The 24285-nt window shown below is 44.5% G+C and overlaps 1 protein-coding gene across 3 annotated transcripts in view; it reads left to right on the plus strand.

The window, feature by feature from the left end:
• The window catches only part of PDZRN3 (PDZ domain containing ring finger 3), a 240192-nt gene that overhangs the window by 184228 nt on the left and 31679 nt on the right, over positions 1 to 24285 (plus strand). Inside the window, exon 1 of one of the 3 annotated variants that reach the window (XM_077128687.1) lies at positions 7624 to 10767. The exons of the other annotated variants lie outside the window; for them this stretch is intronic. Coding sequence (XP_076984802.1) covers positions 10699 to 10767 — 69 coding nt within the window. The 5' untranslated portion in view covers positions 7624 to 10698. Of the gene's footprint in view, positions 1 to 7623; positions 10768 to 24285 lie in introns of those variants that run through there. 3 annotated transcript variants of the gene reach the window in all.

Below are 24285 nucleotides of genomic sequence, written 5' to 3' on the forward strand. Positions count from 1 at the left end.
ATATCAGTTTTAAAGATTAAGCACAATGTCAATAGTTCTTATCCGGCTCTCAAGTATATTGGGTTGTTACGTTTTCCCAGAGAATGCTAAAAAATTAGTATTGCTGTTTGTGGAAGCATTTTTCTCTTAAAATCAACCATTGGTCACAACAGTGTTTACTTACTTAGTCTCAGAAGTGCTGTTTTATATAGAGAGTAAATCCAGGATAGAAACTGGATAAGTAATTTCAGACTTGATAGCACATGAACCTTATAGGTCCAAGTGAATTATGAAGCCTTACTTTGCAGGGTTTTTTTTTTCTCAAGTCTTTTCATCCAAATACTTGTTTTTCTTCTGAGTGATTTTAAAATATTGAACTAACTCGACCTTAGTGACCAGGTCATCCGTTGGCTCGTGCTTCTCCTGTCCTCCAGGTCTCTCAGCCATGGACAGTCCAGTAGCTTATGGCTCAATTACAGGCTGTTGGAAGCCCCCCCCCCCCCCAAATCGTAGAGTCTGGCCAAGAATGCAAAAGAAAAGCTAAGTCTTCCAGGTTCGCTTTGTGTTCCAACCCAAGAGCCACGAAAGACGACACTTGGCAGACCCCAGTGTGAGTTTGGATTTGGGCTCTTTCTCTCCACTACCTGTCTCTACCCTTCTGCCACCCTCCTGCTATCCCGTGCCTTCCCACCTTCATGCCAGTGGGCCCAGCAGTCACGGGCCACTTCCGCACCCATCTCTCTGTCCCCTCATTCCTCTGGCTTTCAAGACCACAAGCCATACCGACCGCTCTTTCCTAGGTAGGCAGGCACACATCTCCATCCTGGTCAAGAGAGTCTCCTTTGTGTCCTTCCTCCTAGCGTGGCCCCAGCCTTGGTTGCTTTTCCCTATGTCCAAATTCCATCCAGCTGTCAACAACCGGTACAAATTTTGTTTGCTCCTCAAAGATCAGAGTGATAATAGCAAGCCAGAAATCATGGCTCCAACAGGGATGCCTGTAGCTTTTCATTTGGGGTTATTAGGATAAAGATTCTTCAGTCTCCTCTACCTCTGCTCTGTAGCCTAACTTCACTTATCCCGTTTGCAGTTTAGTCCTGTTTTCTTGAATAGGTTGTAAGCTTCGTGACCATACAGCCAGTGTTTCACAAGTTTTGCATTCCCTCAGTTGATACTCTGAGTGGCAGAGATGCTCAGTTCCTGCTCACTGATTCATCACTGTGCTGAAGCTATATATTGGTCATAAAACATCGTCTGTCGTCAGGAACTTGTAGCTTCACCCTTAGCGAAAAGAGGCTGGTGGTGCTCACCATTCCATCCCTCTTAGCACCGTGTTTGCCAGCTTAGGTGTTTGGAAGGTCAGATAGATGCACCGCTAAGAAGCTAGCACAGAACAGATCACAGCAAAGGCTCTGGCAGAGTGCTGGGCAACTAGAGAACAGTTTTGGCAGATGAAACTGGGAATGGCTTTCATATGATTGGGGTTTGCGGCAAGGGTGTGTGGAGAGGGTATTCCAGTTACAGTTAGCAGGGTCAGTAAAAGCATCATGAAGTGTAAGGTCGGATATGTCCCGTAGATGCTGGACCCCAAGCACAGGAGAGGTGTGGGGGAGAGAAAAGGTGGGCAAGGCCAGGGTGCGAGAGATTCCAACGAGGCTGGATTTCAGTGCCTGATTGTGGGCAGTCATTCCAGACAATATGATAAACATGGGGGATATGAGGAGATTTTACATGATAAAGAAGGTGAAATTTTTGTGATTATTTTTATGGTACTTTTACTTGTTCATAGCAAATGAGACTGAGTTTCCAGTAACAGTCGGAATCAAGTTTTCTTTCAAAACAACATTTATTTAGGTAAAAATAAGAGGATAGCTATGAAAAAAAAATACCAAGTAAATAGAAGAGCTATACGTCAAAACTAGTGGGCTGGGAGTTTGGAAAGTCCCACTGTAGAAATGGGAGCATCTCAGGTAGAAAGTTACTGCAGAAAAGTACTGATGGCGAAGGGATTGTTGGAGTTTGGCAACTGGCAGAGTTGGCAAGAGCATAGCCTGGTGGGGTCACAAGTCAGAGGCAGGGTGGCTGTTCCATGAGAGCAGGGAGTTCTCGGCTCTTTGTTTATCACATAACAGGCCATTTGTAAGAAGGAATGAATCAACAGATAGACAGTGTGAGGCTCGGCTTTTATTCCCATCCACGGCACTGATGCCCGCCGCTGCTCCCTCCCCACCTCCCCCGGTGGAAGGCAGGTGCTCTGTTGGGCAGGAAGTGAGGCTGGAAGAGCCTGATTCCCACGCCCCCTCCTGCTCATGAGTCAGAGGAGACCCAGGGCCTCGAGCACTGCCTCCCCTGGGGCTTAGGAGGGAGGGAGGGAGGCCACCTGCCCCCTGAGCACCTGGGGCTGCAGCCTCCCGCCTGGGGTCTCACTAAGGCCCTTTATAATATTTTATATTTAATGTTTAGGCAACACCACGGGAACCTGGACCCTTGGTACACTCCAACTTAAACTGGCCCGGTGTACGATAAAGGGGCTGGGAGGGATTTAGGGCAGCGGGAGCCACCGGTACCAGCTAAAGGGAAGGCGGCCCTTAGACAGCTTCTGCACATTTTCGTCACATGCCAATACTGGGCCCCATGTGCCAAATCCTGAAAATTGCTCAGAAGACATAAAAAATCATGGTAGGTGATTTTTAATGGGGTGATTCCTAAATGCCCCTGAGTGTTTGAATTGCCACCTAATTCAAAATGTTGAAGAGACTGCACTGGTCTGACATTCCTTTGTGACCTCAGCCCTAGTTTTTCATTGTTGTTTTTCTTAAATGGGATGAGTTCCCATCTCCTCCACTCTCCTCCAAGGTTTTGTAGTGTTCAGTTGACCCCGTACGATTATTTCCAGCCTGTCATTCTCGTCATTTCTCTGCATCCCTGTCACATGATTGGTGCCACTTCCGTGTGTCCCCTCGGCTCCCGCTGCAGTTCTTGGCCCTGCTCCTCCTCTTTCCTCCCTTCTGGCTGGCATGTGCCGGCCGTCACTTGCTCTCCTTCTCTGGCATCCTAGTGCTGTCTCCCCACAGCTACAGCCGGCTCAGCCATCTGGGGCTTTGAAGGATGTGCACTCCCCATCCCAACACCCACCAACCCTGTTCTGATGCTCCTCTGGGATCATCCATTCTTCTCTTTCTAGTACTCCAATGTGTCCTTTCCTCACTGTCCACTGTCTTCTGCCAGGGCTGCAGGCCTCAGTTTTCCCTCCTGCTGTCGGGTACAGTCCCACGTCTGACGCCGGAGCAGGTCTTCAGCGCTCCTGTCTGGCCCCTGGGAGCACGGCCGGCGTCACAAAGCCACATGTCCATCCCCCCCAGTGCGATGCAGAAGGAAGGCTTTGAGGCGTCCCTCTCATTCACATGGGCAAAGTGGCCACAGGGGAGGAGCTGAGACCCTTGGTATTCCCCCTGCCCCCACCCAGCAGGGATGCCTGGGGGTCAGCATGCTGCTCTGTGGTTGTAAATATTAAAAAGGGAAAATCATATTCAGAATGAGATAGGAACACCTCCCAGTTTCAGCAAGTTATGCCTTGTCCTTCTGTTCCCCCAGCCAGTTATTCATGGGCTTTGAGTGTTGATCATCATGAGTGCATCGTGTTTCTTAGATTGTTTACTTTATACTAACTCCTGCCATTTCCCAACAAGGAGCCAGTTTTAAGAGCCTGTTTTCATGCATCAGCATTCCCAAAGAACAAGTAAGATCTTAGGAAACAAATGAATGCCCAGCAGCCTGCTGGCTTTGGGGCTACAGGGTCTGAAATCTGAGCTCATCTTTGCCATTTCCTGGCTGTAGGCTTCTGGGTAAAGTCCCTTACATCCTTGAGCCTCAGTTCCCTTGTGAGCAAAACGGGGCTAAGAGGGTCACCACCTCACTGTTTTCAGAATCAAAGAGCTCTCTGCTAAGTCTGGAATGGCCTGGTCGGCAAATTAGGGTCCATGGGCCAAAGCCAGCATGCAGCCTGTTTTTGTACAACCTGTGAGCCAAGAACGATTTTTACATTTTTAAATGTTTATTACATTAGGAGCTACATAATAGTCTCAGTTTTGCCTCTTGACCCACAAAGCATAAACTTTCTACCACCTGGCTCTCTGCAGTAAAATTTTGCTGACCCCACGCACTAGAATGTGCTTGAAGGGCTTTTAGATGCCCCAGGTTTATCACTTTTCTTTTGATTTTACTGCATACCTGCCCACTGTGTTCCAAGAACTTTCACAGGCTTTATTTCATTTACTATGTCCTCATCCCACAACTCTGGCAATTGCCCTGAGGTAAGGTTGGGAAAACCAATTTCCCAAGACTTTGTGAATTTCCCAAGCTCTCTGCAAGTTTGTTCTGTCAGTGTGAACTGATGTGATCTTGTATATACATCCCACCACATTCAAATCCCCAAGTCATCTCTGTGAGAGCTCATATTTGTTAATCCCAGACCATTGGTGGGGGTGGGCAGCCTTCTTGGGGTTGGTTATTGTTCTAGGCAGTTCAGAGGTCACAGAAGTGACTTTACACAGGAACATACCCTCAAGGACTTTGATGTCGCTGGAGGAACGGAGTCACCCGCTTATCGCCCCCAATGTCAGGGAAAGGTGGGGGCCCCTTCAGAAACACACACTGTGCTGTGGGTTCTCCCAGGAGAAAAAGAGGCCCCAAGGAAAACTTGGAGTTCTTTCCCGCTGGCTGCCTTGGACACATAGGCCCCTGTCCCAGGTTCCCCATCGCTGGTCCCTGTTGCTCTGGCTAAATTCTTGTCCAGTAGGCTCTCTCCTGGTCTGGTGAGCAATTCTTGGGGACTGCTGTCCATGCGCCTGCGCGGGGTTTGATCGGCAGTGTGGTGTGTGCGCGGCAGGCTGCCCTCGCCTCGTCACTTACCCCCTTCCCTCACAGGGGCCAGCACGTGCCATTTCTCAAAACTGCTGCAAGAGACAGCGGCGAGCCACCGGTCTCAGACAGGCAGGGTGTTCTTCAGGTACCTGGAGCCTGGAGAAAATACCCTCCAGACAGCAGCACCTCAATCAATTTGATAAGGAAAAATATCTTCTGATTTAAAAAAATAAGATTTCAGGTCCTGGGCAGATGTTCCAAGTACATACAGCTTTTGGAAACAAAAAAACAAACAAAAATGCACATATAGTTTCCATTACACATTTTTTCAACTCATCTGACAATTTTTTGCCTTCTAACATCTTTGAAGTTGCTTTTTATTTCTTTAGGGATGACATAGATTTCATCTACACTTGGCTTTCCAGCAGCCTCTTACTTGTTCAAGAATTAAATGTGCTACAAACTAGCTGTTGAAAAGTCACCTTGAAAAGGCAAGCTTAACTAGAAGTTACTAAAAAGTTTTCCGCAACAAGTTAGGATTGTAGCTATCTGGCCATAACTAGTATTTAGAGCTTGTCGGAACAATTGTTCAACCAAGCACATAAAAAGTGTTGTTTTTTTTTATTTTTCCCAAGTGTATGGCCTTGACCTTTAAACTTCATTCTTTATTTTGGTCACTGTTGTATTCTCAGAGCTTGGAAAAGCGAATGTCACAGATCGGGTCCTCAATAAATACTGATGCTGAATTTATTCCTCACCATTTCTGGGCGTCACAGGCTGAAGGTGGGGGGTGCGGGGTCCTGGGCACATGGCGGGATTAGGCCTGGTCCTTGCGCCTGAAACCCTCTCCAGTAAAGAAAATAGTCGTGCAAATCCAAATGACCACGTGGTGGGACGTGTGCAGGAGGGAGGCACGCTCAGAGGGTCTGAGGTGCAGGGCGCGTGGAGGCGCTGAGCGGGGCACCGAGGTGGGGACGAGGCAGACTCCTACCGCGAGGGGGCCAGGCTTGAAGTGGGGGTGCTCGTTTGCCTGCACGCTCGGACCGTGTCTTGAAGGTGGCAGATTTGTCTGGTACCCGTGGTGGGAGGGGGAGTTAAGGATCATTCTAGAAGCAATGTAGAGTAGGAGTTGAAGGGAAACGGAGGGTTGCGCCAGGAAGAAGACAAATTAGCCATGTCGGAAAGATCCCCAGGGGAGGCAGACGAGTGGATGGGTCTCAGAGATTTGGAGAGGAGGCCTCCATCCAGGACTGGCTGGTGCCGCTGACAGGATGCCAGCTCCCCAAACCCACATGGCCCCCTTTTTTTCCATTTTGTGTCCTGGGTCTGAGTAGTCCCACTGAAAGTTTCTAGTTTAACAAGGCCCGGTGTATGAGCTCCCATGGGCTGGGGAAAACAAGGTGGTCATGTTGCAGATGTCAGCCAAATAGACTCAACCCCACCTGTGTGCTGAAAGTAATATGCTTGGATTAGACAGATAATACCGCAATTAAGTGAATGTAAGTTCACGGCTGCATCTGCTGACTCTTCGCTGCATCCCTGATGACTTATGGAAGTTTCAGAGAATGATTATAAAGGGCTTGGCGCCTTAAGCCCTTTCTACATATCCTCCTTCTCTCTGTCTGTCTCATTGCGTATTCTTTAGCGACCTTTCATTGCCCTTTATTTTTAATTTCCTGAAGGCAGGAAGAGGCTGTATGTGATGCAGAGCTCCCTGGAAGGGGCTGTGGTGAGCTTATCGGGCTCTTTCAGCTGATGTGAGAACCGACTCGAGAAAGATGTTGAGCATCTTCGTCAAACAATATGTGCTTTTGTGCGGCTGGTACATTTTTACTGGGACAGCTGTACTCGCAAAAGCAGTTCTATTGTAAATAAGTTCCTATCATTGACAGACTTTCCTTGCCCTCACGCTGCTACTTGATCTGCATTATTAAATGCCATGATGCGTGTCGTAATTCTAGTGGAGCTCCTTTTACACAATTGAGGGTTTCTTACCCTGAATCAACATTTTGAAAATGAACTTGTATCCCAAACGTGCTGGATTATTTTTACAAAGCGAGGGGTATCTTTTAATGCCAATAATCGCCTTGGTAGGACTTATTTTAGGCATTATGGGTACATGAGTTTTTCACATTGTTGATTCTAAATAACACATAATTAGTCACTGAGAGGAAAACCAAACACGAATTTAATTTTTATTGGCCTCGTGTCCACTGCGTACCCCACCTGCAGCATGAAATTCTTAGACACATAGCTCACTGATGTGCCGATCTACAGCAGCAGTTCTCAAAGTATGGCCCAGCCACCCCCAGGGATTCCCAGCAGTTTCAGAGTGTTCGTGAGGTCAAAACCATTTTCATAAAAAAATACCAAGTCGCTATTTTTCTTTTTCACTCTCATTTTCTTACAAGTGAACGGTAATGTTTTCTAGAAACTATGACATGATTTCTTAAAGGACTGCATGCAAAAGCACATGTGAAAATCCACTTGTCTTCAGTTAAACTAGACAGTAAAGATAAAGCTTTGTAAAAACAAAGCAAAGTAATGCCATTCTTTCCAATATATTCTTTTTGAGTTGGAAAAATTGGTAATTTTTCATAAAAATCTTGTTTATATGAATGTCATAGGTTGATGATTGCTATTTTTAAATGAATAAATATTTTGAAAATTCACACTGCTTCTAATATAGTAAATATCAATGATACAACCCACAGAAACAAAAGCTTTTTCACATTCTCAATAATTTTTAAAAGAGTGAAGGGTTCCTAAGATTTGGGAAACAATTTGGGAAACACTGTTGCGAAGTACAGTGCAATGTGAGAAAAAAATTCTTCTGGCTTACTATTGAGATTTTTTTTTTTCGTGAAATTTTATTGAGACATAGTCTCACACTATACAATCCATCCAAAGTATACAGTCAGTGGTTCACAGTAAATCATATAATTGTGCATTCATCACCATGATCATTTTTAGAACATTTGCGTTACTCTAGAAAACAAAAAGAGAGCCCCAAACATCCCATACCACTTCCCCCTTCCCTCTTATTGACCAATATTATTGCAGTCTGCCCAATTTTATAACTTAAAATAGAGGTAGGTTAACTAAAACATTATAGTAGTGACAAATGAAACAAAACATTCAGAAGTTGAGATTTGAAAGTTTTCTTACAAAGACTTAAATTTCATAATCCTCTATCCATTTAGCTTGGGCTCATTTCTACATTTATTTATGGACGTGCAAGAAGATAGAGAAGACTTACTGTCAGACACAAAACCTTGTGAAAAAAGAAAACACTTTAAAAGTCTGAAAATTGGGGGAAGGAAAATCAACTATGATTGAAAGCCTTCCCTTCCTGGGCACCCAAGAATACTTGGTTTTCCACGCTGTGAAGGCCCTTGTCAGTCTGTACTATAATTGTGGATTTATAAGACAGGCAGCTATCTTGTGTTTCTTGAGCTTCTATCTTCCCAGTGCCTGGATTTTGGCATAAATTCAGACACAGTCCTTGCTCTCATGAAGCTGAAATTCTTATAAAAGGAGAAGTATAAAAGATAGGCATCAAATGAACAGGATAACTACAAATTTTGAAAAGTGACACAAAGGAAATGAGATGCAGTAATTTGAAGAGCGGAGAAATGAATTCATACAAGGCACACGCTTTTGGCAAAGGCTTTTCTAAGGAGGTGTCCTTTGGGCTGACCAGGGAAGTGTGAGACACAAGCCAGTCATACTAAGGGAAGGACAGTTCTGTCAGTGGGAATAGCAGATGCAGAGGCCCCTGAGGAAGCACCTGGCTTGCTGGGAGTGTAGTGGGAGCTGAAAGAAGGAAACTGATGGGCAGGGACTAGATTTTACAGGGCATTGTAGGCCCTGGTGAAGAATTTGCTTTGTAAAGACCAGCCTGGCAGCTGTGTGGAGAATGCCTGGAGGCCGTGGGGGCATCAGTGGGCAGGCAAGAGAGGAAGCAGAGGGCGCCTTAGGAGGCTCTGGATACCACCAGGTGAGAGATGATGGCCGTGGCAGGGGAAAAAGAAGTGAAAAGATTTGAGATCTACTTTGGGGTTGACCAGACCAGACTTCCAGATGGACAGGACGTAGGGATGAGTGAGGTAAGGGAGGTAACAAGCTTAACCAATGTTTTTGGCTTAAGCAACTTGGGTTCTCTCCCATCAGAACTGTGCAAGGCAGTTACTATTATACCGACTGGTGGATCGATTGGGTTTTTTGCAGCATAGAAGGAAGTCAGCAGTCACCATAGCTGCCCAGTGCACGTGGGGCCAGCTTCTGCCAGGGCAGGCTTCAGTCAGCCTTTTTCTCCCTTTCCAGCAACTCGGGGCTATTAGCTGACCTGAGCCAGGTACACCCTTGCCTCATCTTCTGTGCCCGAGAAATGGAACCAGCTGCATCTGCTGGCCGCCAGCCCATGTGGGATTTTATTGGAGACAGTTTACTCACGTCTCAGGTGTGTCTGGGCTCCCAGAGAAAGGCAGCATTCTTCTTCGGGCCCCGTGATGCCTCTGTGACATGGGTCATGGAAGTCCTCTTCAGAGACAGTTAAGCCTTTATAAAATGAAGCGGGGTGAAGAGTGTAGAAGCAATTCTGAGAATTTTAAGCATAAACCCTTCTGTCTGAGAAAAAGATACCTGTGCATTTCGTTTAGACGGTAGGACAATCAGTTACAAAAAAAAATGCAAAGTTTTTCTGAAAGCTTCCAAACCTACTCAATGGGACAGAGGCTGAAGCAGTACAGCAAGGACGGAAATTCCTAAATGCTGTCTGTGCTCACCACCCATGTGTAATTTTGCATCTCCCTGCTTTCCCAACACATAACACAAGGCAAAGCTACTTAAGCTAGGCAGATGTGGCATATCAGAAACAGATCTATAGTAACCAGTGACAATTAGTTCAGTGATAAGAGCCCTGAGGTATGCACAGCATCTACATAGCTGAGGAGATGGCATGAGGCAGGGCAGCTGCTCTCCCTTCCATTGAGCTGGACGGCCCTTTGATAAATAACTTTCTGTCCTTTGAATTTAAATGTACTTTAGAAATCATTAGCCAGTTGCTCATCTTTAGGGCAACCTCTTTTCACACAACCCCTGGTCACTCCACACATATGGATATGTCTTGCAATTTAAAATTGTATATTTATATATCTGTGAAGTATTTTCCTTGCAACTTTGTAGAGTGCTAAATTTTGTATGAACGTTATGCAAAACCTGTCCTTTCCATAAAATGAGTTTATATGCCATCGTTATCTGCAGCATTAAATACATTTTATATCCTCAGAAATTTTATGATATATTTAAAAATGATTTTCTACTTAGCTTAAACTCATTAGGGATTATCCTAAGAGACCTTGCTAAAGATGTAGTCATGTTTATTTGTAACAGCCAGAAAATGGCTTGCAAAATTGTTAGTGTCTTTTTATTATTCCCTACCACTGGAGCACTTGCTTGTTAATTAGAGAAATTTCAACTGTCATAGTTGGCAATTATGGCTTCTGTATCATTGTCTGTTATGAATAGTCAATGAGAGCTGATTAATATGCATGAGCAGCAGTATATATAGCGTGTGCATTGGACCACAATCCAGCTGCCAGAGTCACTCAGAGGAGGGAGTGGTGTGTGTATGTGTGGGGTGTGTGTGTGTGCGCGCTTGCAGGCTGCCAGGGAAGGAAAGGAAGCACGGAAAGGGGGAGAGAGTTGTTTTCCAGCCTTAGAGAGCAACGCCAATGTGAAGTGAGCGGCTGCCCAACTCACCTGAGGCTCTGAGGACACTCATGCCTGCACAGTAAGTGAGCTGCTCTGCCCGGCTGCTGGCGAGAACTGGAGCCTTCCTTTGACGTTTCTCTAAACATGGGATGCAGTTTGTGCAGCCTGCAGAAGCAAGAGGAGCAGTACAAATTACTCTATGAAGTTTGTCAGGTAATGCATTGCATTTTATTCTGTGGAAGTGAGCAGAGACTCCCCTTGCAGATGGTAACTCTAGGAAAGGGACTGGGGATTTTGGTGAGTGTGTGTGTGTGTGTGTGTGTGTGTGTGTGTTTGTGTGTGAGTGGTGAACTGGGTAGCCTTTCTGACTTTTCTATGTATTTTCTTTGAAATCTCTTTTGTAATTTACCTTGCACGGCACTTAGTTACCGAGGGTCAAACATAAATTTATTTTGATGGCCATCAAATGTGTTTCAAACAGTCATGTCACAAAGCTCCTTTGCAACAGACCTCACTCCAGAGTTAAACGAATGTCTTAAGAAGGGTCACAGCATGGTCATGTACCCTTTGAACAAGTAGGAGATGATTAATGTTGGAAGGTTTTTGTCTCAGTTTACAAATAGTTATAAGGCACGCCTTCCAGTGGAACACAAGAATCTACTCAGACTTCATACTTTCAGCAACTTCTTGTAATAGACATGCGGTTCGAATTTATGCTTCACACTTGCAATGTCTGAACCTCTCTGAAAAATTTCAAAAACTTCCAGGAGGGAGTGACTTGATCCTGGGTGCTGTCATTCACAACAGATGACTTCTCATATTGTCTACAGTAATTGTTAACAACGTGAAATTTCAGTTGAGATGAAATGGGATGTTTATGATAGATCCCAGATAACACATCTTAAATTTGTGTTGACTTTTTCTTTTTAATCTTCAATTTTGATCCTGAAATAGGAGGTTCTAATACTGCTTTTGGCAACCTAACTCGGCACTTAAGGGTTTCCTCTTAACTTATTCTAACCCTTCAGATTTTTCTTTAGTGACCAAAAAACGATACTCCTGCTAAAACTTTTTTTTTTAAAGAAAAGTACATTGGGAGAAGATTGCCTTAATAAGTGAGGGAAAAAAGTGTGTGTTGGTTGATTTACAACAATAAATGGCATATTGATATATTCTTTAAAGAGCCAGACTTGGCTTAAAAAAGAATTTGGTTAGCTGTCAGTTGAGTGTCATTTTCACACTAGCCACCAGAGGGCACATACCACTAAAAAAGACACCGAGCAACAGAGCTGCAAATGTGAGTTGGCTGCTTCTGCAGACAAAACCTAATGATACAATTGACCCGAGGGAGAATAAAAGATGTGTGTCTGTGCACTGAAGCATAGAGAGGGTCAGAGCAGACCTTTTCAGAATTGGAGCTTTCCAAATGTGCAGAGAGCGGGTATCTTAGAACAAACAAGTTTTGGAGAAATCAGCAACTTCGCATGCAGGAGTCTGCTGGACTCATGCCCTTTTCAAAGCAGTTTGGAGGCACGTCGGAGGTCGTGGGCAGAAGTTCTGGTGATTTGTCTTCCGTCCCTTATGTGATCACATGTAGTGGTGTTGTAATCATAAGTTTGCCAAGTTCTTATGTGGAATGAGCTGGGAAGTTGTTGGTGATTCGAGCAGTGAGAAGATAAGCAGAATCGACCCCATCATTTGATCAAGGAACTTGCTATCACAGACACTGGCCACTACATGAACTAGTCACGCACAGCGAGTAAAAAGGTAGTTTAATTGCTCACTGGCTTTTTTTATTGCCATCAATGCACAAACAATTATTGTTTAGCAATCATTGTAGAGGTATTCATGACACCGGCCACCTCCAAAAATTAGCCCTGCTACATCTCTAGCAAGTCTGCGTTGAGTTGTCCTTTATTTATCTCTATTATTTGTGACTCCTCCTATACCTCCCAAAAGAGGGAGCCTGGATTCTGTTTGTTTTTTTACATCTGGCCAAAACATCTCACAGTGAATTGCTGATAAATGACTTCGATTTGGAATACACTCTGTCAGCAATTTAGGAAGCCATGCAGATTTATTTTCAGGAAACTCAAAACTACTTTTCAGACCCATTACCCCTGTGCCAACTAAGTAAAATCCCCATCTCTCCTATTCTTTGGAAGTCCTGAACCATAGCATAAAGGAATTCACAAAAACACTTGCAGGAATTAGTAATTGCATTCCCTCTCTTATTATGCAAAGCCTTATTAGAGAAGAGAAATTAAGATTTCCATAAATTACAGTTCCAGAAGGTCCGGTGTGTCTGGCTTCACTAAGTCCTCATAACAGCAGCACAAAGAGGATCAAATATTCCAGGGCTCAGACTTTATCCTTCCCCCATCCAGAGTTAATTCAAAGAGATGCTCTTCATTAGGGCCTTTGGCAAGCTGCCTACAGTTTCTTTTGGGGGCTGCCGTGAGCTTAATGATGCAGAACAATGGCTTTGCCTCTTGTTGCACACATACCTTATTGTACCTTTAATCACATTAGGAAAACAACAACACCACATTAAGTTGCTGGGTCATTAAAGGGCATTGCAAAGAGTGCACACACATCAGTGATTTGCACTGTGCACTAAAGGATACCCCGAGATGTTTGGGGACGCCTGAATACTTCTAAGGAGAGGGTAAGACAAGCCGCCCGCCAGCCTACCCTAGGGTTGTAAGATCAATTGAGTTACAGCAGTTCTTTGTGCTTTTGTGATAATTATAGTGTCCTAGGTAGCATCCACACAGAGTGCAGCCTGTTAGAAATTTGAAATTTAAGTTAGCAGCTGTTTCATGCTTTTGGAAGGTCTTTGTCTGCCTTTGGTGATTGTGAATCCTCAGAAGCAGTATTAAAGCACAGGACAGGAAAGTAGGAAAGGGAGATGCTTTGCACTTATCAAGAGTGCCGTCTTCTACTTGGTCAAATCAATAGGCTTAGGAGCTCATATACTCAGGGGCAACTGGGAATGGGATAGGGAGGCTCACATCTCTAGGGCTGTGGCTGGAGCCCAGCTAAAATTGATTACCCAGTGATTGGGGTATGTTTGCAGGAACAGGGAGGGTGGTGACTTGGTTTCCCTGGGACCAGTGGTTCCATCAAAGACCAAGCGCCAGCCCTCACTCCTTTATATCCTTCCAGGACAAGGGGAAGGCCAGCCTGTGGCTGCTTTGAGGAAGTCTTCCCATGGAAGTCCGGGGGAAGGGAAAGCAGTGGCACATCAGGCAGACTCATTCATCCCCTCCATCCCTTCTAATGTCAACCAGAGACTCCTGGTAGAATGATGACCTTTGTCAATTGTCATAGGCAACAGGGAAATAATTCTGGTTGGGACTTAGGCTTCAAAATAGAAGTTATAATAACACATTCCCCGACAGTCTCCATACAAATTTTCAAGATGTCAGGGAAAACTTATATTGCAATGACAGTCATTGCAGCTCTTTATTTATTGAGCACTTACAGACACTGCTACATGCCAGCCTTGTATTTCCTCATCTGAACCTCACAACAGCATCAAGAGACGGGTGATATTGTTATGCCCATTTCAAAGATGAAGAAACTGAGACATAAAGAAATTATGAAAGGAGCTGGGAGTCGTCTGAGTGCTGTGAAGCCTGTGAATTCCAAAGCCTGTGAATTCTTGTATGAGTCATTGTCATCGGTGTCGCTGAATAGATGACCAACATTCTATGGAAGAGTTGGGTTAGTTTTTTTAAATCCCTGTTAATTCGTGGGGCTAATATCGAGATCTGGTATTCTCAAACAGACCCACGTGCCACTAGACACCCCTGTCAGAGCTGAAAGTACTTGGGTCTCTTATTTTTTAGATTGAGAAGGGTTTCCACAGAGCTTCTGGCTCCCAACATCAGTGGGCAAAGAGACAAGAGCTCAAGGGGGATATGAGGTTCCCATGAACGTAACTTCCCAGGCAACTTCAGAGACAGATAATATGAGAAAATTCATATCCTTTTGCCTCTCAGTAATAATATAAAATATCATAAAAATTAATCTGTGCCTTTTTATGCCACTTAAAGCTGTTGGTTTTAAAAGGCAAAAAAAATAAAAATACCCAGTTCCTGTGCTTTTCCAGAAAACTATAGCTGCTCACAGTTGTGGCCCTTTCTATATCAGCCTGTTAGCCACTTGGCGAGAAAAGCATAATTTTCTGTAATAGATGTTAATCAGAATCAACAAGTGTATAGAGCATTCTGGAAACGTGACTGTACACAATCCTATTTTCATATTTAATTAGGTACATGCAATACTTAATTAGATGAGTTCACTGCTGTAGAGCAGAGCGACTGCAAGTCTGCTAAGTCTCAGCCAATTAAGTATGAACATGAGTTCACAGCCGTTAATTACAGGGACATAAACTTGACCTCCACACAGCAGAGTTTTCCTGCAAGTAGGAATGGGTTTGCTTAAACAGCTGATCAATTCTAAAAGCTTGGTTTTAGAAGCCACTTTGCGTTCTGAATTAGTTAGGCTAAGCAGGTATGGAAAAAGAAAACCTACTTCCTCTCTCCTTGACAGCTGGGGGTCCTTTAGGAATGAATTCGGGGCCTGCCTATGGCTGACAAATTCACTTTTTTCTGTGAGGGCATTTATCTGTCACTAGCTATTGGAAATACTCTCTTCTGTTAACAATGGGTCATAAACCCCTTTTATATTGCTTAAGAAATGGCCTAGGGGGAGACCTGGCTTTACATCCCCCCTTCTTCCTAACTACCTGCTCTTTAGTAGATTTGAAGGACCATACCGGGGGTTTCCTGCTTATCCCTTAGGACTGAGTGAGGTCTGTTAGCTCCCAACCCAGGTTAGGTGCCTTCTGAGTGTGCCCGAAATGGTCTGAGCCTGGCTCCATCCCTGCATCTCCTTCTGCCTTGCTTTCCATAGACACTGTTTATTCTGCTTCCCCCATGAGACCGTGAAGTCCAAGGAGGCCTCATTGCACCGTCCTCAGCACATGGTTGGTTGAGCACCCTGGATTTTGTATGTTTGTGGCAGGTGGAGAGCAGGAGGAGAAGCAAGGAAACTAGGCAGGAACCTAGAAAGAGGAGTAGCCGCTGGCACAAGTAAGAGATGGCTCTAGTTTGGACAGGGGGGTGAGGAAGGAGAACGAGGAGATAGAAGATAGATTTATTCTTCATTCCTTTAGCCCACGCGTTCGACCAGCAGCCAGGTGCTCAGACCTGAGCTCCTCACCCTTTTGCTCACTGGCCCCATGGTGTCTTCAGAGAAAAGTGAACCACCTAAGTGTGGCCAGGGAGGCCCTGTGAATCTGGCCGCCTCTTAGCTTTCCCCACATACTCTCTCTCTCAGGCCTGCTCCTCTTCCTTTCAGTATCTAGGACCCACCTTTCTCCTTTTGCAAACTTGCTTTTCGCTACCTGAGCTGACTCATCCTTAAGAACTCCAGTGTGTCTCTCCCTAGAGACCGTCCCCACCTGGGAGGGTCCCCTCCACCCACCCGCCACCCGCATCAGCCCCTCTTTGCGCAGCTTATTTCCCCCCCCACCCCCAGCACAGTGCAACTCAAGTGCTCGATGTTTCCTTAACTTGCTTATCACCTGCCCCCACCTCACTCTGCCAGTCAGTCAGCCTCAGGGAGGCAGGGACTTTGCCTTGTTCTCTCTGATACCCTGGGGCCTGGCACATAACTAGGAGTATTCAAGGCATGTTTGCCAAATGAACTTCTGATGTAAAACTGAATCAGGCAGGCCCCACTTTCACCTGGGAAGGTCATGTGACCACGTGAGTGTCTCTAGTGGCAGCCTTGAGGTCGGGGTCCGGAGTCATGGGGGAGAGGACAGCCCCTCTCTGCATCCTGTCACCCACCTGCACGGTGGGCAGAAAGAAACATATGGAGCTATGAAAACATGCAGCTTTAATAAATGAGTTCGGTTGCGCTCATTAATAATGCAGCGAGCTGTCATGGTGAAATCAGGGGCCGGGGATGCAAAAAGGATGCCGTCAGCAGCTCTGGAGCCGCCCTCCTGCATTCTCTGACTGTTGTGAGTGAGGCTGAGCACAAAGCACTTGCTCTCAAGGCCACCTGTCCAGTGGTGTCACCTGCATTGGTGTTGCAGGGGTCGTCATCCGGGGGAGATGTAGGCGAGTCATGCTGCGAAGGGCGAGTGCTGCGCTGAGAATGAACCTGCCCTACTTTGAATGGCCTGCTCCCTGTTTGTTCACCAAGGACATACAGAGTTGTGTGTGGTGGTGAACTTTGGAGAAAGGATCCCTTTCCCAGCCCCCTGGTCACCTGCCTACCAGAGTAAAAAACTTTTTTTTTTTCAAATTACTTTTCATTATACCCATCAGCTTCTAAAGAATAAGCCAAAAAGAAGTACAGAAGTTACAGAAAATTACTGGCACCAGTGTTCAATGGTGGAGTATCCCGGTTTTGATTTGAGGGCCAGTAGTGGCCAAGGAGACCTTTCCTAACTGTTGAAGAGTCTCAGGAGTTTCTTCCAAATCATTGCTTCAGAGAGCCTGGTCCCTGGATCAGCACTTCCCAGGATCTTGCTAGAAATGCACATTCTCAGGCCTCACCTCAGACCTGGTAAATCAGACTCTCTGGGGGTGGAGCCCAGGAATCTGGGTTTAACAAGCCTTCCAAGTGAGTTTGCATGATTATGTCTGAGAAACTCTTTTCTGAGTTAAACCAAAAATACTGGAAGAAGGTATGTTCTGAGAGTAAGCCTTCTGACAGCTTCTTAAGTTTTCATTTGGAGGAATAGGCAGCAAAGCTCATATCCCAGAGACTTCTGTGCAGATCAAATTAAAATATCTAAACCAAAAAAAAATATTTTATTTTGCTTTTAGGCAGGGTTTTTTCAAGTAAATTGTTCTGTGATATCTCATTTAGAAGTAGAAAACTGGATATTATTGATATTTTGTCTGTAAAAGATACAAATATATACATCCATGCATGCGTGTACATATATATGTACACACATACACATGTATGTATGAGATTATTGTCTTCCTCAGAATCATCCCAGGTTCCAAAATTATCTGACATCCTCTAAACCACACACCCTCCCAATTTACAGATAGTAAACAGAGAAGTAATGTAATCACAGAAACTCCCAGTAAGGTGAATGGTGATTGACAGAACCCTCCTGCCAAAAGATAATGTGGTTTTAGAAAAGAACTTGTTACCCAAATGAATCTAATTTGTAGAAATCTGGGGAAATACATTTGAGTGGGACCCCTTTGAGATGATGAGCCCTATAACGCTGCACCATAAAAGCAGGTCACAATTTATGGGTTTTACTTCTGGGGGGTTTCAGGTTGCAGGATTCCATTTACTATATCAGTCAGTTAATCAACATCCTTGGCCAATCGTTAATTATTTTCGTAGCCTACGTCTCCAGAAGTGGGTTTTTGGTGTTAGAAGACAAACATTTTTAGGGGTCTTGACAATTGCCGTCTCAAGAAGCCTCCCAGTGTCATCCCCACCGTGTGGGAGTGTCGCCCCACTCCACTCCTCAGCCCTCACGCTCGCTGGATTTTAAGGGTCATCTCTCAGCTTTCTGCTTTGTTTTGCCTATTTGATAACAAAATAAGGGATGTGGTATCTCATGTTTAAAGTATGTTGTTATCCCATTCTCAAAATGCAAAAATGTCTCTCAGGGGGTGGTTCTAAAACTCAAACATGCACCAGAATCCCTTGGAAGGGTTGTTCAAAACTGAGCACTGGTTCCACCCCCAGACGTTAGATGCACTGCTCCTGGATCCGTCCACCTTTTCAGAACTTCTGCTCTAGGGGATACATAGACAATTAGATAGTACCTGGGGGAGGGAGGGAGGAAAAGAGGGAAGTGAGAAAAGGGAGGGAGGGAGAGAGGGAGAGAAGGAGAGAAGGAGAGAAGGAAGGAATCAAGGAATCACTGGCATTTATGGTATATGCCTCTCAGTATTCTGATGCCGCATCGTTTCCCATCACTCTCGTAGAAAGATTCTTGTTGCTTCCCACCTGTGCCAACACTTGGTTTTGTCTAACTTTAGTGTGAATTTTTCTAGTGGAGGAATATGAAGAGGCATCTCACTGTGGTTTAAATTTGCATCTCCCTGATTATTGATGGAGTTGAGTACTGTTTCACGTCTATGTTAGTCACATTTGGGTTTCTTTTTTGTGAACAACCCATTCAAACTTTTGCCCTTTCCTCCGTTGGATTTTTCATCTCTTTCTCTTGGTTTATCGGACTTCTTGAAATGTACTTTGGACACCAGTCCTTTGCCAGTTATAATCATTACAGATGTCTTCCAGTTCTGGGCTTGTCTTTGCATTCTCTTTATAATGTATTCCAATGAAGAGAAGCTCTTCATTTAATGTAGTCAAGTATACCATTTCATTAGGAAATGGATTTTCTACCTTGAAGTCATAAAGATATTCTCCTACATTGTCTTACAAAAGTCTTATATACATTTTGCCTTTCACAATTAAGAGTTTTTATATGGTATAAGGTTAGTGTCCAATGTATTTATTTGTCTTTTGTACCACTTATAGAAAGCCCATCTCTTCCCCACCGATGTGTGACCTGGTGTCCCTGTGTTCGTGGGGCTGTTTCCGGCCTCCCTGTTCTGTTCCCCTGGGCAGGGTTACTGTCCCGGTCCCCATAAGGGACCTCAAGGGTCCGTCACATCTCACATGTTTAGGCAGTAACTCTCCACAGCCAGTAGACGCGTCCCTCCCCAGTTCCTTGGAACTCTTCTCCAGGTATATTTGAAGTTCACCTTGCCCAGGTGAGTAATTGGTAGAGCTCTTGTTCTCAAACCGGATGGCAGGTTTACAGGTACTCATTGCAACATTTTTTAATAATTACCTATATTTTATTCAATATTTAGCAAAGTGATCAAAATATTAAGAAGATACCCAAGAAAAAATATTTCACAGTAAAAGCTCACCCCCCCCCAAAAAAAAAAAAAATTCTGAAGGAAAGTAAGTCAGAAATAGTAATAGGGTCGGGCCACGGTGGCACAGCAGGCAGAAATGCTTGCCTGCCATGCCAGAGGACCCGGGTTCGATTCCAGGTGCCTGCCCATGTTAAAAAAAGAAATAGTAATAGGGAACAAGAAGGGATTAGTTGGTTGTAAAGATCTTTGAAACGTATAAAATGTTGCTTTATTTTTTCTTAACATAAAGCATTCTTCATCTGTAAAAGAATTCTCTCGCCAACTACAGCATTCGTTGTAAAAGAAGAGAAAACATCTGTGAGACTCATCAGTGTTTGGAACTGGTGTTTTTATAAACACATTTCCTAAGAGTTTGCATGTTTCTATATATAGAAAAGTCTTTTAAGCAAAAAGTTTGTCTGTTTTTGTGAGCAAACAACGCATGAGCCTAATAAAGCAGACAGGCACTATTCACGGCATTGAACCAATCAAAGCAGAGTTAATTTGTCAGACATCTGTGGAAAACAGTTTTCTCCAAGTGTGTAAAGCACAAACACATTCCTGGTCTGCCATATGAGGCAATTAATTATTCCACTCCCCCTACCCAAAAGCACCAGTGCTTATGGCACATAACATTAAAAGTGACTCACATTTTAATAAATGAAAACTCTAAAGAATATGAACCAATTTTCCTTTATCAAGCAGCTGTTTTATATTCAGGGAGAGTGGAAAACCTAAAGTGAAATCACTATCCTTCATAACAATATTTCCGATGAAAAACAGTAGCTTTTCCTCCCCCCTCCCCCGTAGAATGACAGTAGTATTTTACACCCAGGATTATGTTCCTTTTTATCTAGTTAGGAAATGACTGGCATGAATAACTTGTAATGCTCACACTGTACATTCTGTATCCTAGCTGCTATATATTGCATTTAACTGTATCTGTCAGTGCGTTCCTATTCAGAATAATTCCTTCACAGAGGCTGCCTCTGCTTCCCTTAGCCTCGTATCTTCTTCTTTGTTTCTCTCTCTAGCAGTCTTCTGACCCTAAGATTTGTAGAATAGGGCTAATATCTAGAATAGTTCCAGTATATCCAGTATGTTTGGTGTGTCTAGCCATCTCCCCCCTTGCCCTTCCCAGTCAGATATCTGTTCAAGTTCCAGGAGCTGAACGCTGAGAGGAAGCTGGCTAGTCCCCTGCAGGCCAAGGGGAGACAAGCACCAGGGAGGCATTAACACAAAGAGTAAAGACCTCTTTTTTTTCTCAATTGGCCATGAAATTTCAGAACCAGCTTCACCCCAGTACCACAATTAAGGAACATCCAAGAAGCAGCAGAAGCAATTCCTGCTTTGTGTTATTTATCCTTAAATTAGCAATGAAGATATTCCATTCATTCCATTTATTATTCTCATAAATAATAACAATGATAAATAATCTTTATTGAATGCTATTTGCCACACAGACGTTTATATGTGTATGGCATATAGCGTTCCATCTAACTCTTATATATCCCCTTAATGTTTAGATGCTGTCATTTCCATTTTATAGATGAGGAAACTGAGGGCTAGTTGGAGAAGTCACCTGACTTGGCTGTGGTCCCCCATCTGGCAGGGGACAGACCCTGGGTCCTAACACAGGCCTCGCTGTACTGCTTGCGCTGACCTGGCAGTGGGCAGATCCCACTGCTCGTCCCTTCAGCGCACACTCAGCAGGTCCGCCTGCCTTCCCTGCCTTGGGCCCCGTATCTGGGAATATGATGGAATGGGAAAAGCAATATTGGCCCTGCCCTCAGGGGACTTACATTTGAGGGAGAGGGACAGAAACTCAATATGATAGATAAGCATATAAATCCATAGCAAGGTAAGGGCACCGAAGGACTGTGACTCTATGGAAGAACAGCTGGAAGCCATGACCAAGAACCTGTGCTGCAGTTTTCTCCTCTGTAAAACAGAGGACATTCTATAGCTTTAGGGGTGACGCTTCAAATGAGGTGTCAGTGTGAGAACTCACTGCAGTGGAAGTCCCTCTTATCTTTCTGTTACTGCAGGAGAGGGATTCCAATTGCAAGTCATCCTGGTCAGAGAGAGCCCCGCCCCCCTCTGTTTTCCTGGGGTCAGCCCTGACTCCTGTGTTCCCTGGGCCATGTGCTGAAGGGGGAACTGAAAACAGCCCTGCCCTCACAGTGCTTATGGTCCAGAGACCCACTTTAAACCAGAGTCTGATTGCTGTAAGGGGGAAGACTTGGGTTCTTCTGTGGAATGGCCATTGAGTAGCTTTGCTCTGTGGAAAGAGCTCTGGGCCTCCCTGAAACTTAGAATCTTCTAAATCATGGAAATGCAAACCTTTCCTCCTGGTGTGTTAGGAGTATCAAAGTAATCTCTTCTTGGTGTGTGAGTGTGCTGTACCTGGAACCTATATGGCATGGCATGAGCTCTGAGCACTAAGAGATATTGTCAGATAAGCCCATCAAGTCTGTGGGGGCCAAAGGACAGAGCTGGCATTTCTGGAAGGAGGAGCCAGGCCTCCAAAACGCCATCATTCTGGGTTGAAGGTCTCCTGGAGGGGGCGTGAGGGAGGACAACAATAGGTGACATAGGGAATGGATACGGAAAAGCCCATTTATGTGGACATCCTTGGATGCCATTGGTGCTCAGTAATTTCTTTTAAAGGAGCTGTGGGAAACAGGGCTTTCAGGAGAATTATACAAGGCTAAGACTTCCAAAATATGATATCCAAAGGAGGAATATGCAGAAAGTTTGGAGGCAATGCTCAGATTCAGTCATTTGTTCAACAAGTTATTTATTGAACACCAGCAGTGACTCTCGTACTGATAGAATACCCATGGCCGTGTTCCCCCTGGTGCCTACCACTCAGAGGTGGAGAGGGAGCCATCAAGCAGCCACAGTCACCCGGGAGGAAGTGTGCCTCGGCCACCCCTGCAGGCAGCCAGCTGGCCGCTCGGGGCCCCACCTGTAATTGGCATGGGAGTGGGGGTGTCTAGCGGGCTTCCCGCCGGATCTGAACTTGGAGCAGCAGGTGTTAGGCAGGCAGAGGCTGGAGCTGTGGCTTTCTAGGCAAGGATTTTTATTCACAATACTTTAGTGTGCATGTGACTCACATGTTCCCTGGCATCCAGAAAGGGCTTTATTTCCAGGGTGATGTCTCAAACTTGACACGTATTTCTATAAGCGAAAGCATACAAAAACGCTTTCAGACATGTAAACACACCCTAGAGATAGCAGCCTCGTGGTTCTGCACTACATAGTTAAAAGAAGAAATGTTTGGGCCTCCCCAAACATTAATAGTGGCATTAAAAATGTTAACCACGTCCCCCCCAAAACTAACAAGCCAATAATGAAGGGGGTGAAGGGCCATTGCATTTTCCAGTAGAACATTTAAAGATAGAGGAGTTATGAAGAAAAGCTAGCCTACGTTAACACAGATACGGTTTACATGCAAACCAAAGCCTAGCATAGCGGGAGGAGAATATGGCCAGAAATTTTTCCTAGGCACAGACTGTAGACACTGCCAAAGACGTTTTCCAGTGAGCTCATCCATGAGACACAGTGAAATGAGGTCACAGGAAAAGCTGAGCTTCATACTCTTGGTTTCAAACTCAACTTAAAAAAAGGTTTAGAGGAAATATCCCTGACCCAAATAAAAACAGGGGGAAAACTTACTACTGCGTAAAGCAACTAAAGAAAAACTCATGTTTCTCCCTTGGCTGCTCTCTGCCTCTCTCTGTGATGTGGATCCATAGTTTTGCCGCCAGCAATCTCATTTTTTTTTTCCTCAGACCCACACATCATTTTACTGAAACGTAGCTGGAAGTGGGTTTCCACCCAGCTGGGCACACTTGCTAACTGTACTGAAGCATCAGAACTGGAAAGGTCACCCCTCCCCTCTGATAACTCTCCTCTTTAAAATATTTGCTATGTTCTTTCTCAGCCTTAAGTTTGACATCATCAAAACCATGCACACATCTTCCTTTCTCTTTGGAAAACCCCCATGAGTCCTTGTATTCTAATTGCATTATCAAGTGTTATGTTTGGTTCATTAATTCCTTCTCAGATGATTTGCTCTTAGTAGTTTGTAGCAAATTCTCCCCATGTCTAATCAATCATCTTTGAAAATGCTGCATTCAAATATAAATAACAATAATCTACAGCAGCCCCCCAGTTTACAGGTAAGGGAAGCTGAGGGTTAGAGTTTTCCTTTGACAAGACTATATTATTTGTTACTTTATCATTTATCTTGGTTTCCAGCCTTTATCAACCAAATCACATACACATGAGTTTTTCAGTTTTTCAAGTCCATATGCTAATTCCAGTGCCACGGCATACAGTGTTATTCTCCTTACTCTCAGAAAAGCAACCTCTTTAGCTTTATTATTAACCCTTAAACAATTCAGTAGCAGAGATGAGATTTCCAGACTGTGACTTTGACCAGCCTCACAGAGTAATTCCAGTGTGTGTTTCACAGGAATATACTCAAGATTTTTCGGTCATCTAAACATTTTGTCCAGGTGGTACCAGGCAACGAGCACACTGTCCCCTGCTGGACCTGAGAGAGATGTCTCGGAGACTTCTGAGGCCCTTTTACCCTGGTGTGATGCTGTGAAAACAAATCGAGAAACTTAAGAAGCTTTAACTGAGTGTCCACTAAGTGCAGACCAGTGAAGGAACCAAGCTAGAGTACAAAAGGTTTTTGGGGTACACAGTTCTTGTTTCCAGGATATTGACAGGATTGTTGGGACACAAGGTATTATGGAATTGTGTCCAGAAAAGCCATAAGGCATTC

Source organism: Tamandua tetradactyla, chromosome 15 (assembly GCF_023851605.1).
Source record: "Tamandua tetradactyla isolate mTamTet1 chromosome 15, mTamTet1.pri, whole genome shotgun sequence".
Lineage (NCBI taxonomy): Eukaryota > Metazoa > Chordata > Mammalia > Pilosa > Myrmecophagidae > Tamandua > Tamandua tetradactyla.